This window comes from Acomys minous, assembly GCF_964271855.1.
Source record: "Acomys minous genome assembly, chromosome: 16".
Lineage (NCBI taxonomy): Eukaryota > Metazoa > Chordata > Mammalia > Rodentia > Muridae > Acomys > Acomys minous.
The window spans coordinates 39,968,761-39,981,302 of NC_140498.1; the positions used below are offsets into that span (position 1 = coordinate 39,968,761).

Below are 12,542 nucleotides of genomic sequence, written 5' to 3' on the forward strand. Positions count from 1 at the left end.
CAGCTTCCGGTTTTGGGTTAGATCACTTCCTGCTGTCGTTCACGTGACCGTGCGACCCTAGGAGACATGGCGGTGCGGCTGGCGAGCTTTCTGGTGTTGCTGGGGCTCGCGGCGCGCGGTCAGTGTCTCCGGACGCGTACCCCTCCTCCCGTCCCCGTCCCCCGCGCCTCCGCTCCCTGCTCACTGCCTCGCTCTCCGCAGGGCCCGCGCCGGCACGTGCCGGGAAGATGAAGGTGGTGGAGGAGCCCAACACATTCGGGTGAGCGGCTCGTGGCCCAGAGGCATGGGGGCCGGCCATGGCCTGCTCCCCTGACCTTCTCTGTCCACCTAGGCTGAATAACCCGTTCCTGCCTCAGGCAAACCGCCTTCAGCCCAAGAGAGAGCCTTCGCCATTATCCGGTGAGCGCGGGAGGGTGCACGGAGCTGGCCGAGGTGCTGATCAAGGGGGCTCGGGAGGGAAGGGTGCCTCGGATGAAGGACTCTGATACTGTATTCGCTGGAGGTTTGTGCATTGGTTTGTCAACCAGTGAGCGGTTTAAATGCTCGGGAATATACAGTGGAACTGAAACCCCCCTCTCGCTCCCAGTGCTGGCGATTACCTAGGGCTAGGCAAGCGCTCAAGCCTGTAGCTGCACCCAGAGCTTTTGTGTTTTTAAGACGGGAGTCTTCCATAGTAGACTCAAGCTGGTCTTCCACTCCTGATACTAAAGTCTTCGATTCCCACGGGTACTTCAATCGATTAGGAGCTACATGAGTGTTTGGTGTGGAGAGTCTGTTCCAAGTGTATCTAGCCCCGTCTAGATCTTGGGGAGTGGAGAGGGCACCAGCACGGACCAAGCTGGTTTGCACAGAAAAGCTGGGGCTCAGAGTGGGACGTAGCTGTTGAAAGAGGCTCAGGGCTGGTTAGCTGAGGGCTGCACTGGACATGCTCTTTTGTAGCATCGATCCCCTGGAGAAGAGGTAGGCCGTGACTGGAGCTTCTGAAGCTGCAGGGAGCATCTACCAGTCTCCTCCAGCAGGGAACCAGTCAAACTCAGCTGTCACCACAATCTTCTGTCCGCTTCATAATATGACACTGTTTGGGGGCAGTGTTTGGGACATCCATGAATGACAGAGGAGCCCAAAGACCTGCTACCATCACATTGTGAGTGTGAGTGTGAGTGTGTGTGTGTGTGTGTGTGTGTGTGTGTGTGTGTGTGGTGTGGTGTGTAGGTGGCATAAGATGTGGGGATATCCCCACAGCTCTTCCAGATTAGCTTATAACTCTTTGGTTGGCTAGGAGGAGGGGCCAGATGTTGCCAGGAACCCAGTACTGCAGATGTTTATTTATGTTTATTTTAATAGAGTAATATTAGAAAGGAAAAAGAGTGGTCCACGCCTGTAACCCCAGTACTCAGGGAGGCAGAGGCAGATGGATCTCTGTGATCGAGGCCAGCCTGGTCAAAAGGGAGTCGAGGACCGTCTCAAAAAACTGAAAGAAAAAGAAAAAGAGAGAGAAAAAAAGGAAGGAAGGAAGGAAAGAAAGAAAGAAAGAAAGAAGAGAGAACACGCCTAGGCTATGACAAGGCTGTAATCCCAGCACTTGGGAGGCTTGGGAGCACTTGGGAGGAGGATCATTAGTTCAAGACCAGGCCTGGGCGACATGGCAAGTTCCTGGACAGTTTGGGCTGGAGAGTAGGGAGGAGATGAGGAGAGGGTTGAGGGAAACGTACTTGGCTGGCAGTGTGATGCCTTCCTTACTCTTGTCACAACTGTCCTTGTTCACACTCTGTTCCCCACGTCCACTCTTGGCAAGCCCTGTGTTGTAGAGGAACTTGTCAGTTTCATGCACATCAGTTTGTTGGTTGTATAATTGTTCATAGTGACTAGTAATCCTTTTTACTTCTGCAAAATAAATACTTCAACTTTTATTTCTGGTTTTGCATTTTTGCTTTTCCTGGTCAATTTGGCTATAGGTTTGCCCGTTTCATTTTTACTTAAACTTTCTTATGTTGATGAGTGTTTTGCTTGCATGTATGTCTGTACCATTTTGTGTGAAATGCCTATAGAGGTCAGATCTCCTAGACCTCAATTTACAGAAGGTTGTGAGCCACAGTGTAGGTGCTGGGAGCTGGACCAGCCCTCCAGCCCCCCATTTTTACTTTTTTTGGGGGGGTGTTCGTTTCCTTTTTCTTTTCTTTCCTTTCTTTTTTTTTTTCTTTTTTTTTTTTTTTGAGACAAAGTCTGTCTGTGTAGCCTTGACTGTCCTGGACTCGCTTTGTAGACCAGGCTGGCCTCGAATTTACAGAGATCCGCCTGCCTCTGCCTCCCTCGTGCTGGGATTAAAGGCGTGCACCACCACGCCTGGCCCTTGGAGAATTGTGTGTGTGTGTGTGTGTGTGTGTGTGTGTTTTGTTTTGTTTTTTTGAGACAGGGTTTTTCTGTGTAGCCTTGGCTGTCCTGGACTCACTTTGTAGACCAGGCTGGCCTTGAACTTTCCGTGATACCCCTGCCTCTGCCTCCAGAGTGCTGGGATTAAAGGTATGCACCACCATGCCCGGCCCATGTTTGGGTTTTTTGTTTGTTTGTTTGTTTGTTTTGTTTTTTCTTTCTGTGTGTACTGTACATATTTGGGTGTGCCTGTGTGTGGAGGCCAGAGGTCAAAATTGGGTGTCTTCCCTTGTTGCTTTCCACCTTATGGAGAGTCAAAGTCTCTCACTGAATCTATGAAAGGATTCAGCGAGGCTAGTTGGCCAGCAAGCTAGGGACACCCTGCCCACCTCTGCCCTTCCAGCACTGAAGTTACAGGCATCCAGCTTTTTATGTGGGTGCTGAGGACCCAAACTCTGCTCCCCATGCTTACCCAGCAAGCACTTTTCCTGAATAGGCCATCTCACCAAATCCAGCACCACACCCACCCGTTCTCCAGCCTCCTCAGTGCTGGGGTTACAGGCATGAAGCTGCCACCCCCAGCTTCCCCAGAGTCAGTACTGTGGAGTTTTTCCAGAGAACCGACATTTCTTATTTTTCTCATTCAGCTCATACTGTGTGCCTTCCCCCTTCACTTCAGCCTGTTTGACCTCAGGGCTAAGGTGTATTGCTCAGGAGCAGCCACATGGCACTAGCACCCCAGAATATATGCTTGAGGTCCGGGGTTTAGTCCCTGGTGAACTTCCTCAAAAAGGCAGGTATTTTCCTAAATAACAAAACCTGCAGGAGAACAGAACCGTCCGAGCAGAGATACCATGTAGAGCCACTCCGCCTTGATCGAGAGGACATCACACAGTAGCTGGGCGAAGGCGGGAATGAAGGCCCTTTGTGACATAGCCAGAGACACAGGGACGAGAAGACCCATGCTACTGGCTTTGGTTGCCAAGGCTGCAATGAAAAAGATCAATGCAGAAGAGCGGACAGTACGTCTGGGTCAGGGAGCAGCCAGTTTGAGCATGTGATCAGGGAGCTGGGCCTAAGGGAGCTGCATAGCAGTCCTTTCTATACCGGATTGCAGTTAAGTTAGCTTTAATTTTTTTTTTTTCAGTTCTTCGAGACAGGGTTTCTCTATGTTATCTTGGCTATCCTGGACTCGCTTTGTAGACCAGGCTGGCCTCGAACTCACAGCGATCCACCTGCTGCTGCCTCCCCAGTGCTTGGATTAAAGGCATGCGCCACCACGCCTGGCTTAGTTTTAATTTTTTAAATTAAAAAATTGTTTTATCTATCTATCTACCTTCCTCCCTTCCTATCTATATTTGAGAAAATGTTTCTCTGTGTATTCTCGAACTCACTCTATAAACCAGATTGGCCTCGAACTCAGAGCTCTGCCTGCCTCTATAGGATCAAAGGCGTGTGCCACCACTGTCCAGCAAATAAGAAATTTCTAAAAAAATAAAATAAATAAATAAATAATAATAATCTGAAAGCTAGGTGTATCCTGGTGTAGAGAGCACCCACACAGGATGTGTGGGCCCTGGGTTGCATGCCCAGGAGGAGGGCGGAAACAGGTGCGGTGGCATGAACTGGAGGCTGGAAGGTCTCTGTAACCCAGGATTTGGAGACCACTCTGGGTAACAGAACAGCTCCCATTTGCATAAAAGCAAACCCTAAAGACATAGACTAAAAGCTCAAAGGCACACTTTTAATATAAGTGGATTAAGCAGAGAGTGGCAAGATTCTTTGTTTTGACACCTTTGCTGGCCTGGACCTCGTAACTCTGTCTGCCTCTGCCTCCTGAGTGCTGGAATGAAAGATGTGCGCCACCACGCCCAGCAAGAGGAAGCCTCCTCAGCTGAGGCGCTGCAGCTCCCAGGGGAGGGCACCCCAGCTGCGCACAGACTCCTCAGCCCTGCTCTACTTCTTCGTTTCATTGCTTTTTGGCTTCTGGCACCAGGCAGCAAATCTCATGACAGAAATGTATTGGCAAGATGAATCCAGGGGTAGCTACCTCTGCTGCCAGGACAGCAGGGGCCTGAGCAGAAACAGCCTTTATATAGATTTTATTTTTTTATTTTATGTACATTGGTATAAGGGTGTCATGTCCCTTGGAACTGGAATGACAGACAGCTGGGAGCTGCCATGTGGTTGCTAGAACTGAACCTGGGTCCTTAGGAAGAGCAGCCAGTGCTCTTAACCACTGAGCCATCTCTCCAGCTCCCAATATATAGGATTTCTTAGGGGGCGGAGCTCTTTAGGCAGAGATTTCCAGGGAGAGGATTGGTGGGATTCCAAGTCCTGAGTTTGGGGGAGCTAAGAGATTGATGAATTTTCCCGTTCAGGGATTGGTGGGGTTTTGTTCACACTTTTCACCTACAATCAGCATAATGTGGGAAGGGTCCTATTGAGGGGCTGGAAATGACCTCTGCGATATGGTACCGCCATTATGACAGAGAGGGCTGGGCAGGAGCTGGAGCTCCTCAGGCAGCCCCCGCCCCAGGGCTCACAAAGTATGCAGTTTACAAAGGAAGTCCACTGCTTGCCAATTGCTTGAGTAGGCATGAACAGCCAGTGCTGAGTGCTGGGACTAAAAGTGTGCACCACCACAACCTGGCAGGCTGGCAGTTTTTAGTAAGGACATTCACTGTATGTTGATAAAGTGAATTTAGCAAACTGCAACAAGCATGTGTGCCAGTGATCGAGCTCCACACCTTGTAAGCAGGCTGAGCCTCCACTGCCCCCTCCCTTCTATTTGACAATTTTCTTGGATATGGATTCCCCATTGGCTTACAGATTTTTTAATATTTTACTTATGCTTTTTTTTTTTTTTTGAGGGTCTCTCTACAGAGCCCTGGCTGTCCTGGAACTCACTAAATAGACCAGGCTGGCCTAAAACTCAGAGATCTGCCTGCTTCAGCCTCTGGGATCAAAGTTGTAAGCCACCACATACTCCCTTGCTTCTGGAGTCTTTTTCCTTTAGTTTTATTTGTTTACGTACCTGAGTGCTCTATTTGCATGTATGCCTGCATGCCAGAAGAAGGCACCAAATCCCAGTATAGGTGGTTGTGAGCCACCATGTGGTTGCTGGGAATTGAACTTAGTACCTCTGTAAGAGATTTTTATTTTTTATTTGAGACAGGGTTTCTCTGTGTAGCCTTGGCTGTCCTGGACTCGTCTGTAGGTTTTTTAAGTGTCCCTTTGAATGGAACATTAGTTTTGTTGAAAATTGGTCCTTTGAAAGAAAAAAAAAGGATACCAGCCAGGTGGTGGTAGCGGCGCACGCCTTTAATCCCAGCACTCGGGAGGCAGAGGCAGGTGGATCGCTGTGAGTTCGAGGCCAGCCTGGTCTACAAAGCGAGTCCAGGACAGCCAAGGCTACACAGAGAAACCCTGTCTGAAAAACCAAAGAAAAAGAAAAAACAGGATACCTGCCAGATGGTGGTAGTACACACCTTTCTTTAATCCCAGGACTTGGGAGGTAGAGGCAGGTGGATCTCTGTGAGTTCAAGGCCAGACTTGTCTACAGAGCAAGTTCCAGGTCAGCCAAAGCTACACAGAGAAACGTCTCAAAAAACAGAAAGGAAGGAAGGACTAAAGAACAGAATACTCTGCCAGTTTTTGCATACTGATCCTAAGTGTTTGGCTAGTCAGTCCTATTTTTCTGAGACTGCCACGTGGCTGTGGCCTTATCTTTGCGTGTGTGCTTGTGCACACAAATACGTAGTTTTTTGGCTGGTAGATGGCCTTGCCAGTGGGTCTGTGGTCCAAGTCTGTACCTAGGTTCCAGGTTTGGGCAGCTTGGACACTTGGGGGCCCCTCCAGAGGAACAGGCATGTTAGTCTTGCCACAGCTAACAGTTCTGTCAGTCCCCAAGGGTTAGGCAGCCAGCATCCACCCATTTCCAACCCAGGGGAAAGGAACTTGGTGCTTTCTGGCCTTGATGGTTAGTGCCTGCCTGCCTCCCTTAGCTTCTAGCTTTAGGGTAGCAAAGGTTTACACCTATGCTGAACTGCTGTGGTGTTCTCCTCCAGGGCCCCTGCATCTCTTCAAACTTGCTGGCAAATGCTTCAGCCTCGTGGAGTCGACGTGAGTGCCGGGCTGGCGGGTGGAGTGGGCCTGGCCTGCAGAGCTCCTGATGCCCCTGTGCCCCCAGGTACAAGTATGAGTTCTGCCCTTTCCACAACGTGACCCAGCATGAGCAGACCTTCCGCTGGAACGCCTACAGCGGGATCCTTGGGTAAGCTGGGCTAGGGCAGCAGGGGGAAGTCTGCTCCCCACGTCCCAGCTTCATGGCTTTACTGCCCTCGGCCCCCCAGCATCTGGCATGAATGGGAGATCATCAACAACACCTTCAAGGGCATGTGGATGACTGATGGGGACTCCTGCCACTCCAGGAGCCGGCGGAGCAAGGTGAGGCCCATAGGGAGTGTGGCTGGTAGAGAGCAACCCGCTCCCACCAGCCGCTGAGGCGCTCTTCTCAGGTGGAGCTCACATGTGGAAAGATCAACCGACTGGCCCACGTGTCTGAGCCGAGCACCTGTGTCTACGCGTTGACATTCGAGACTCCCCTCGTCTGCCATCCCCACTCTCTGTTAGGTAGGCCTCCGTCTGGGTAGAGCTGGGTCCAGGGAAGAGGAGGGTGGGTGGGTAGGACCTCTGCAGCGCCTGCCTCTTGCTGCTCTGTAGTGTATCCAACCTTGCCCGAGGCCCTGCAGCAGCGCTGGGACCAGGTGGAGCAGGACCTGGCGGACGAGCTGATCACACTGCAGGTGGGTGCAGCTCAGGGGGCGTCCCCCTGCCTACGCTACCAGGTTCTCCTCCTACCTCTTCCACCTTCAGGGCTATGAGAAGTTGCTGAGGGTACTTTTTGAGGATGCTGGCTACCTAAAGGTCTCAGGAGAAACCCATCCCACCCAGCTGGCAGGAGGGTCCAAGGGCCTGGGGCTTGAGACCCTGGACAACTGCAGAAAGGTAGAGTCTGGGGAAGGGGGAAGGCTATAGGGATCCCTAGTCCTGATAGTCCCCACTAGGGTTTCATCAGGCTGGCATTCTTGTCCCAGGCACATTCAGAGCTGTCACAGGAGGTACAAAGACTGACAAGTCTGTTGGAGCAGCATGGAATCCCCTACGCTGAGCCCACAGGTCAGTCCGCCTGCCCTGCTCAGCTGCCAGCCACACTGGGGCCTGCAGCTGCGGGGAGCAGGTCCTCACTTGCTGTCATCTGCTCTGGCAGAAACCACCCATTCTAAGCATCTGAGTCAGCAGCTCCCCACAGGTGCAACCTCAGAGCTACTGCGGGGTGACCCAGGACTACGTGGGAACATCCTATGATCCAGGTGGCCATGAATGATAAAGAATAGAAACATCCTGAGCCTCAAGTGCCCTTTCACAGAGAGGCCAGGTGTGTGGTCTCAGCTGAGTGTGTGCAAAACTGATGTGATGGAGACATGGCTTTTTTTGGCATCTTCCAGGCCCAGCAGGGTCACCGACAGACACAAGGACTTGCTGGCCAGCCTTTTATGTGCCCAGAGACCCAGACAAAATAAAGATTCAAACTTTTAATTAATTCCATACTGATAAAAAATAACTCCATGACTTCTGTAAACCATTGCATAAATGCTATAGTAAAAAAATTTAAACAAATGTTAACAACTTTAACAAGTCACTAAAGTAAAAGGTACGCATTATAAATATGACCTTCTGGGTTAAGAAGATTCCATTCACAGAACATTCTCAACTCACTTCTGAGAACAAATGCACACAAAGGCTTCCATAAGTTAATCCACATGCACATCCATACTGGGGAAAGGCCTGCCAAGCAGGTACACGAGACTGTGACACTATCATTTACCGTTAATATTTAAAACTAGAGTTAGAGAACAACAGGCGACAGGACAATGGCGAGTCTCAGTTCACAGACCCACGGCCCACCTCCCTTACCCATGCACCGGCCGTAAGCCCCTCTCTCCCCTTCTTGGCCGTTCCCACCCAGCCTCGGCCCACAGGAGGTCTGGGATGGATGGGAGAAGCGGCCCTTTCTGGGAAGTTCTTTGGTCTTCCCCCTGCACACTTGTCCTCAAAGCTCAGCCGGACTGCAGAGGAGCAGCTGCGCAGGAAAGCTCCCTCCAGGGCCGGACTCAGTGTGCTACCTCCTGCCTCCTCAGCGCCACAGCTGCCACAGCCCCAGCCTGGACAGTCAGTCCAGGAGGAGTTAACTGGAGTAGCTTACACACAACCTAAAGCCTACTGCCTGGAACTGTTAGAACTTGAAAATGTCCAGATGACATACCAATCACAAACACTGTCCTGTTACCACAGAGACTAAAGGCCCGACATAGGAAACAAGTGCATAAATATGAGTAAAAATAAACAATCTTAAACTATGATAACAGTAGCACAAAATACACATGATCTAGGTACTGAGCTAATAAATCACTATAATTCAAAACAAAATTGTCACTAAAACCAGGTCAATAGTTACCTTATTAAGTAGTGGGCTAGCTGCGGAATGTTGAGGATCCACTTCCTTTAAAATGATAGAGCTTTTCTACCAGTTTGTCTTATATTAAAAAATGCTTTTAAATCTCCTACTATATTAAATACATTCTAATTTGGTCACTGATAAAAACATTTTACCTAGTCACTTTGCACTTAAAAAATGCTATTAAAAGTCTTTGGCAAAGCCATGAAGAGGAGAACCAGTTGGAGGCCTGGGCAGAGCCTGCAGGTAGGATACCGGCCACCAAAGGCAGGGTCGCCTGGACAGATGTCTCCTCCTTAGATTTCCAGAACAGTCCCAGTCCTTACTGTAGAGGGCCGAAGTTACCACCCTAGACATTCTCAGCAGAAGTTGAGCCATGGGCCTGAGGCAGACTGTGAGCAGCCCTGCCTTCACCCTGGAAGCTGATGGGTTGAACTGCAGTAGGCTGCACTTGGCTGGTCATGTGGTGAATTCCGGCAGTAACTGGATGTACGCTTGCCAACTGTCACGGCCTCGTATGATGCCACCTGGCACCTCTGGATCAGCTAGAGGCAAGGCTGGTCACAGGTGCAGCAAACTGGAAGTCTCAGGTTCACAAGGCCCTTTGTTCAGCACAAGTTAGGGTGCCCCAGGCGACTCAGAGGTTACAAAGCACCGTTGCCATTACAGACAAGACATCAGAACACAGCTCCTTCCGAGTAGATCCTGGATTCCTCTGAATGATTCCTTTGCTGCATTTTTCATTAGCATGAAATTGTCTTTCAAGGGAGAAGAAAAAAACCAAATGAACCAATTCCTTCACTTCTTTTGCAAGGCACAGGCACTTGGAAGTGGCCACGGATCACGTAAGTGCATGATAGAGCCCTGGGTATCACTCTAAGATACTGGAATATAAAACTCCACCTACATGTGCACCTGCACATGTTTAGGAAAATTAGTTCCTTTCATAAAATTAAGAACATCTCAATGTATATGTGTCTTTCAATAACCATTCTCTGCTTATAAATACTATTTGCACTTAATTTTAAAATGTAAAAATCCTAGGTCGTCTTCACTACTAGATAAATGTTCATTTCCTAAATAGTTTCAGATTATGAAATCTAACATAATTACCATTACTATGAGTTAACAACAAACTGATAGGAAACTTCAAGTTCACAGTACACTTATAAAGCTTCATGTTATCGCATATTAAAAAAACATGGACCTAGAAAGCAGCTTATACAATTTATAATGTCTAATTTTTCCGTTTACAAAGTGCTTTGACAAGGCCTGACCTCCCACTGGCCTGGCCACAGCAGCCTCAGGACTCGGGGACACCAAAACCATGCCTACTGCCTCGGGAACAGGCAGTGGGTTTGGTGGTGCTTCAAAGGTTTTTTGATAATACCTTGACTTGGTGGGATGTGGTAGGGAAGAAAAGGTTAGTATGAAAGGCTGTGGGACAGTGGGCGTGAACTCACATCCTGCCGCGGGTGGTACCGGAGGCAAATTTCCACACTGCAGTGGCACATGGCATGCCGAGGCCTTTGTACTGCTCACCAGGGAAGGAATGGGTCTGGCTCTGGTCACCATGGGAGGGGCTGGCCCTTGCAGTAGGGGCACTCAGGGGTACTGGCTGCACACTGTTCACATAAGACACGGTGCTGGCAGGGCCGCAGGACAGTGCCATGGGCCCGCTCCTGGCAGGCCACACACTGCTTGGCACGAAGTTGGAAGATGACCTGTGGGAAGAGGTGGTTGGTGAGTGTGGGGAGCCATGGGTAAATGTGTACAGTGGACACAGACATGACCCACTTCTGGGAAACAGGCAAAGCCTTTCAATAGTGGTCAGGTGTGGAACAGGCATGGCCTTCCTCTGGTCCAAATATGAGTATTTAAAAACATCTGACAAGTGTATGCACAAATTACCAACTGCACCCAGCTTTCTCCCCTCGACTGCTCACCCAAAGACTTCTACCTAGACAAGCTAACTCCATGCCACCTGCGCCAAGCAGCACGTCATAAACATCGAGGCTCCAGGTTGCTGTAGTTGGCAGCAGTCTCCATCAGAGCATGTACAGCCCACCTGCCCCCAGCTTTTCTGTGTCCATGTGTCTTTTTTTTTTTTTTTTTTTTTTTTTTTTGGTTTTTTGAGATAGGGCCTTGATTATCCTGGAATTGCTTTGTAGACCAGGCTGGCCTCGAACTCACAACAATCCGCCTGCCTCTGCCTCCCGAGTACTGGGATGAAAGGTGTGTGCCACCACACCTGGCTTGCTTTCTTTCTTTCAGATTTATTTATTATTTATGCAGTATTCTGCCTGCATGTGAAGAGGGCACCAGATCTCATTATAAATGGTTGTGAGCCACCATGTGGTGCTGGGAGTTGAACTCAGGACCTCTTGAAGAACAGCCAGTGCTCTTAACCTCTGAGCCATCTCTTCTGCCCTGTCTCTGTCCTTTCTTCATTCCCTTGCTGCCCCTAGTCAGGTCAAGGCGCCAGGCTATGCAGGTCACATTGGATAAGACCAAACAAATGATGGTATCCCAGGACAGCGGGCCATAAGCTACAGCAGCAGTGTCATAGAAATCCTTTGAGTGTCAGGCCTGGGGTGGACACTTGGCCAGGGGCCCACAGGGGAACGCAGGAGACACTTTCCCTTGAAACACCCCACCCTGCACCGCCCACGGTGGGTGGGGGCAGTGCAGAGAACTAGGCCGAGGCTGGCAGCAGCATACACACAATGGGTACTAAGTGCAACCCTGTGGCTCAGAGTAGCCAGAACTGCATCTTGGAGAAAGTACACGTGCAGCTGGACCTTGGCTGTGGTTAGTAGACATGTGTAAGAGGCACCAACCGGAATCCAGGAAAGGAGCCAAGGAAGAAGGGAGGTTTCACTAGCCTGCCCCCTTTGCCCTCCACTAAAGAGACAGCAACTAGCCGGCAGGACTCACCCCATCCACGGCCTCCAGGTCCAGGCGCAGCTGGCTCTGCAGGGAATGCAGCTTGGGGAGAGGGATGTCGCTGATGTCACCCAAGCTGCGCAGCCCTGGCAGTGAGGACAAACCCAGGCCCTCTAGTTCTTCCTGCAGCTGCTTCACCTGGGCCTCCACCTCCTCTTTCTTCTGCAGCGCCAGCTGCCGGTCACTGTCCGCCACGCGGGCTCTCTCCTTGGCCTCTTGAGCCTCTCTCTGCCAGGCATCACAGGCCTGAAACCCAAGATATCATGCAGGAGGCAGCCATGCCTGGTCTTCCACATGCCTGTCTGCCCTGCCCGTGTATCCAAACCCTTTTCTTCCCTTTCCCAGGCCCCACCCCGCCTTCCCAGCATGCTTACCTGCTTCACCTGCTGCCAAGATTCTTCCCACTGCCTGATCTTCCTCTTGGCATCATCTAGTTGGCGCCTGACCCGTGCCAGCTCAGCACTGTTTGGACTGGCACTTGAGGAAGCCGAAGGGCCAGAGTTCAGAATGGGGGATGGGCTAGGAGAGAAGCTGCCAGAAACAAAGTCCCAGATGTTCCCGGGGACGCCATTCAAACCTGAGTTTAGGAGAGACAGGAACGGTAACTTGTGCTGCACCCAAGGCCTGAGGTGTCTGCAGGTACCCTTGCCCCTCATGGCCGGGCCACCCACCTTGGTCCCCTATACATCACTTGCTCATGACTGCC

General features: G+C 50.6%; 2 protein-coding genes across 9 annotated transcripts in view; one reads left to right on the top strand and one right to left on the bottom strand.

Annotated features, from left to right (window-relative positions):
* The first annotated feature begins 9 nt into the window (after nucleotides 1–9).
* Nucleotides 10–7,980, top strand: GNPTG (N-acetylglucosamine-1-phosphate transferase subunit gamma). 2 transcript variants are annotated; one of them, XM_084764208.1, is made up of 11 exons: nucleotides 10–118; nucleotides 202–259; nucleotides 332–399; nucleotides 6,441–6,495; nucleotides 6,563–6,646; nucleotides 6,726–6,819; nucleotides 6,891–7,005; nucleotides 7,096–7,178; nucleotides 7,249–7,380; nucleotides 7,470–7,551; nucleotides 7,643–7,980. In XM_084764208.1, exons 1-11 carry the CDS (start codon nucleotides 67–69, stop codon nucleotides 7,738–7,740), a joined length of 921 nt encoding a protein of 306 aa, XP_084620334.1. In that variant the 5' UTR covers nucleotides 10–66; the 3' UTR covers nucleotides 7,741–7,980. The 2 variants fall into 2 exon arrangements, with proteins under 2 accessions (XP_084620334.1, XP_084620335.1); XM_084764209.1 differs by having other exon boundaries at nucleotides 7,685–7,980.
* Nucleotides 7,953–12,542, bottom strand: part of UNKL (unk like zinc finger) — a 45,066-nt gene continuing 40,476 nt past the window's right edge. For 6 of the 7 annotated variants that reach the window (XM_084764193.1, XM_084764192.1, XM_084764194.1 and 3 more), the window contains 3 exons: nucleotides 12,211–12,413; nucleotides 11,828–12,082; nucleotides 7,953–10,614 (listed from right to left, as the gene is read on the bottom strand). In XM_084764193.1, the coding sequence (XP_084620319.1) occupies nucleotides 10,459–10,614; nucleotides 11,828–12,082; nucleotides 12,211–12,413 (614 nt within the window). In that variant the 3' untranslated portion in view covers nucleotides 7,953–10,458. The remainder of the gene's footprint in view (nucleotides 10,615–11,827; nucleotides 12,083–12,210; nucleotides 12,414–12,542) is intronic. The other variant, XR_014775860.1, reaches the window with a different exon arrangement.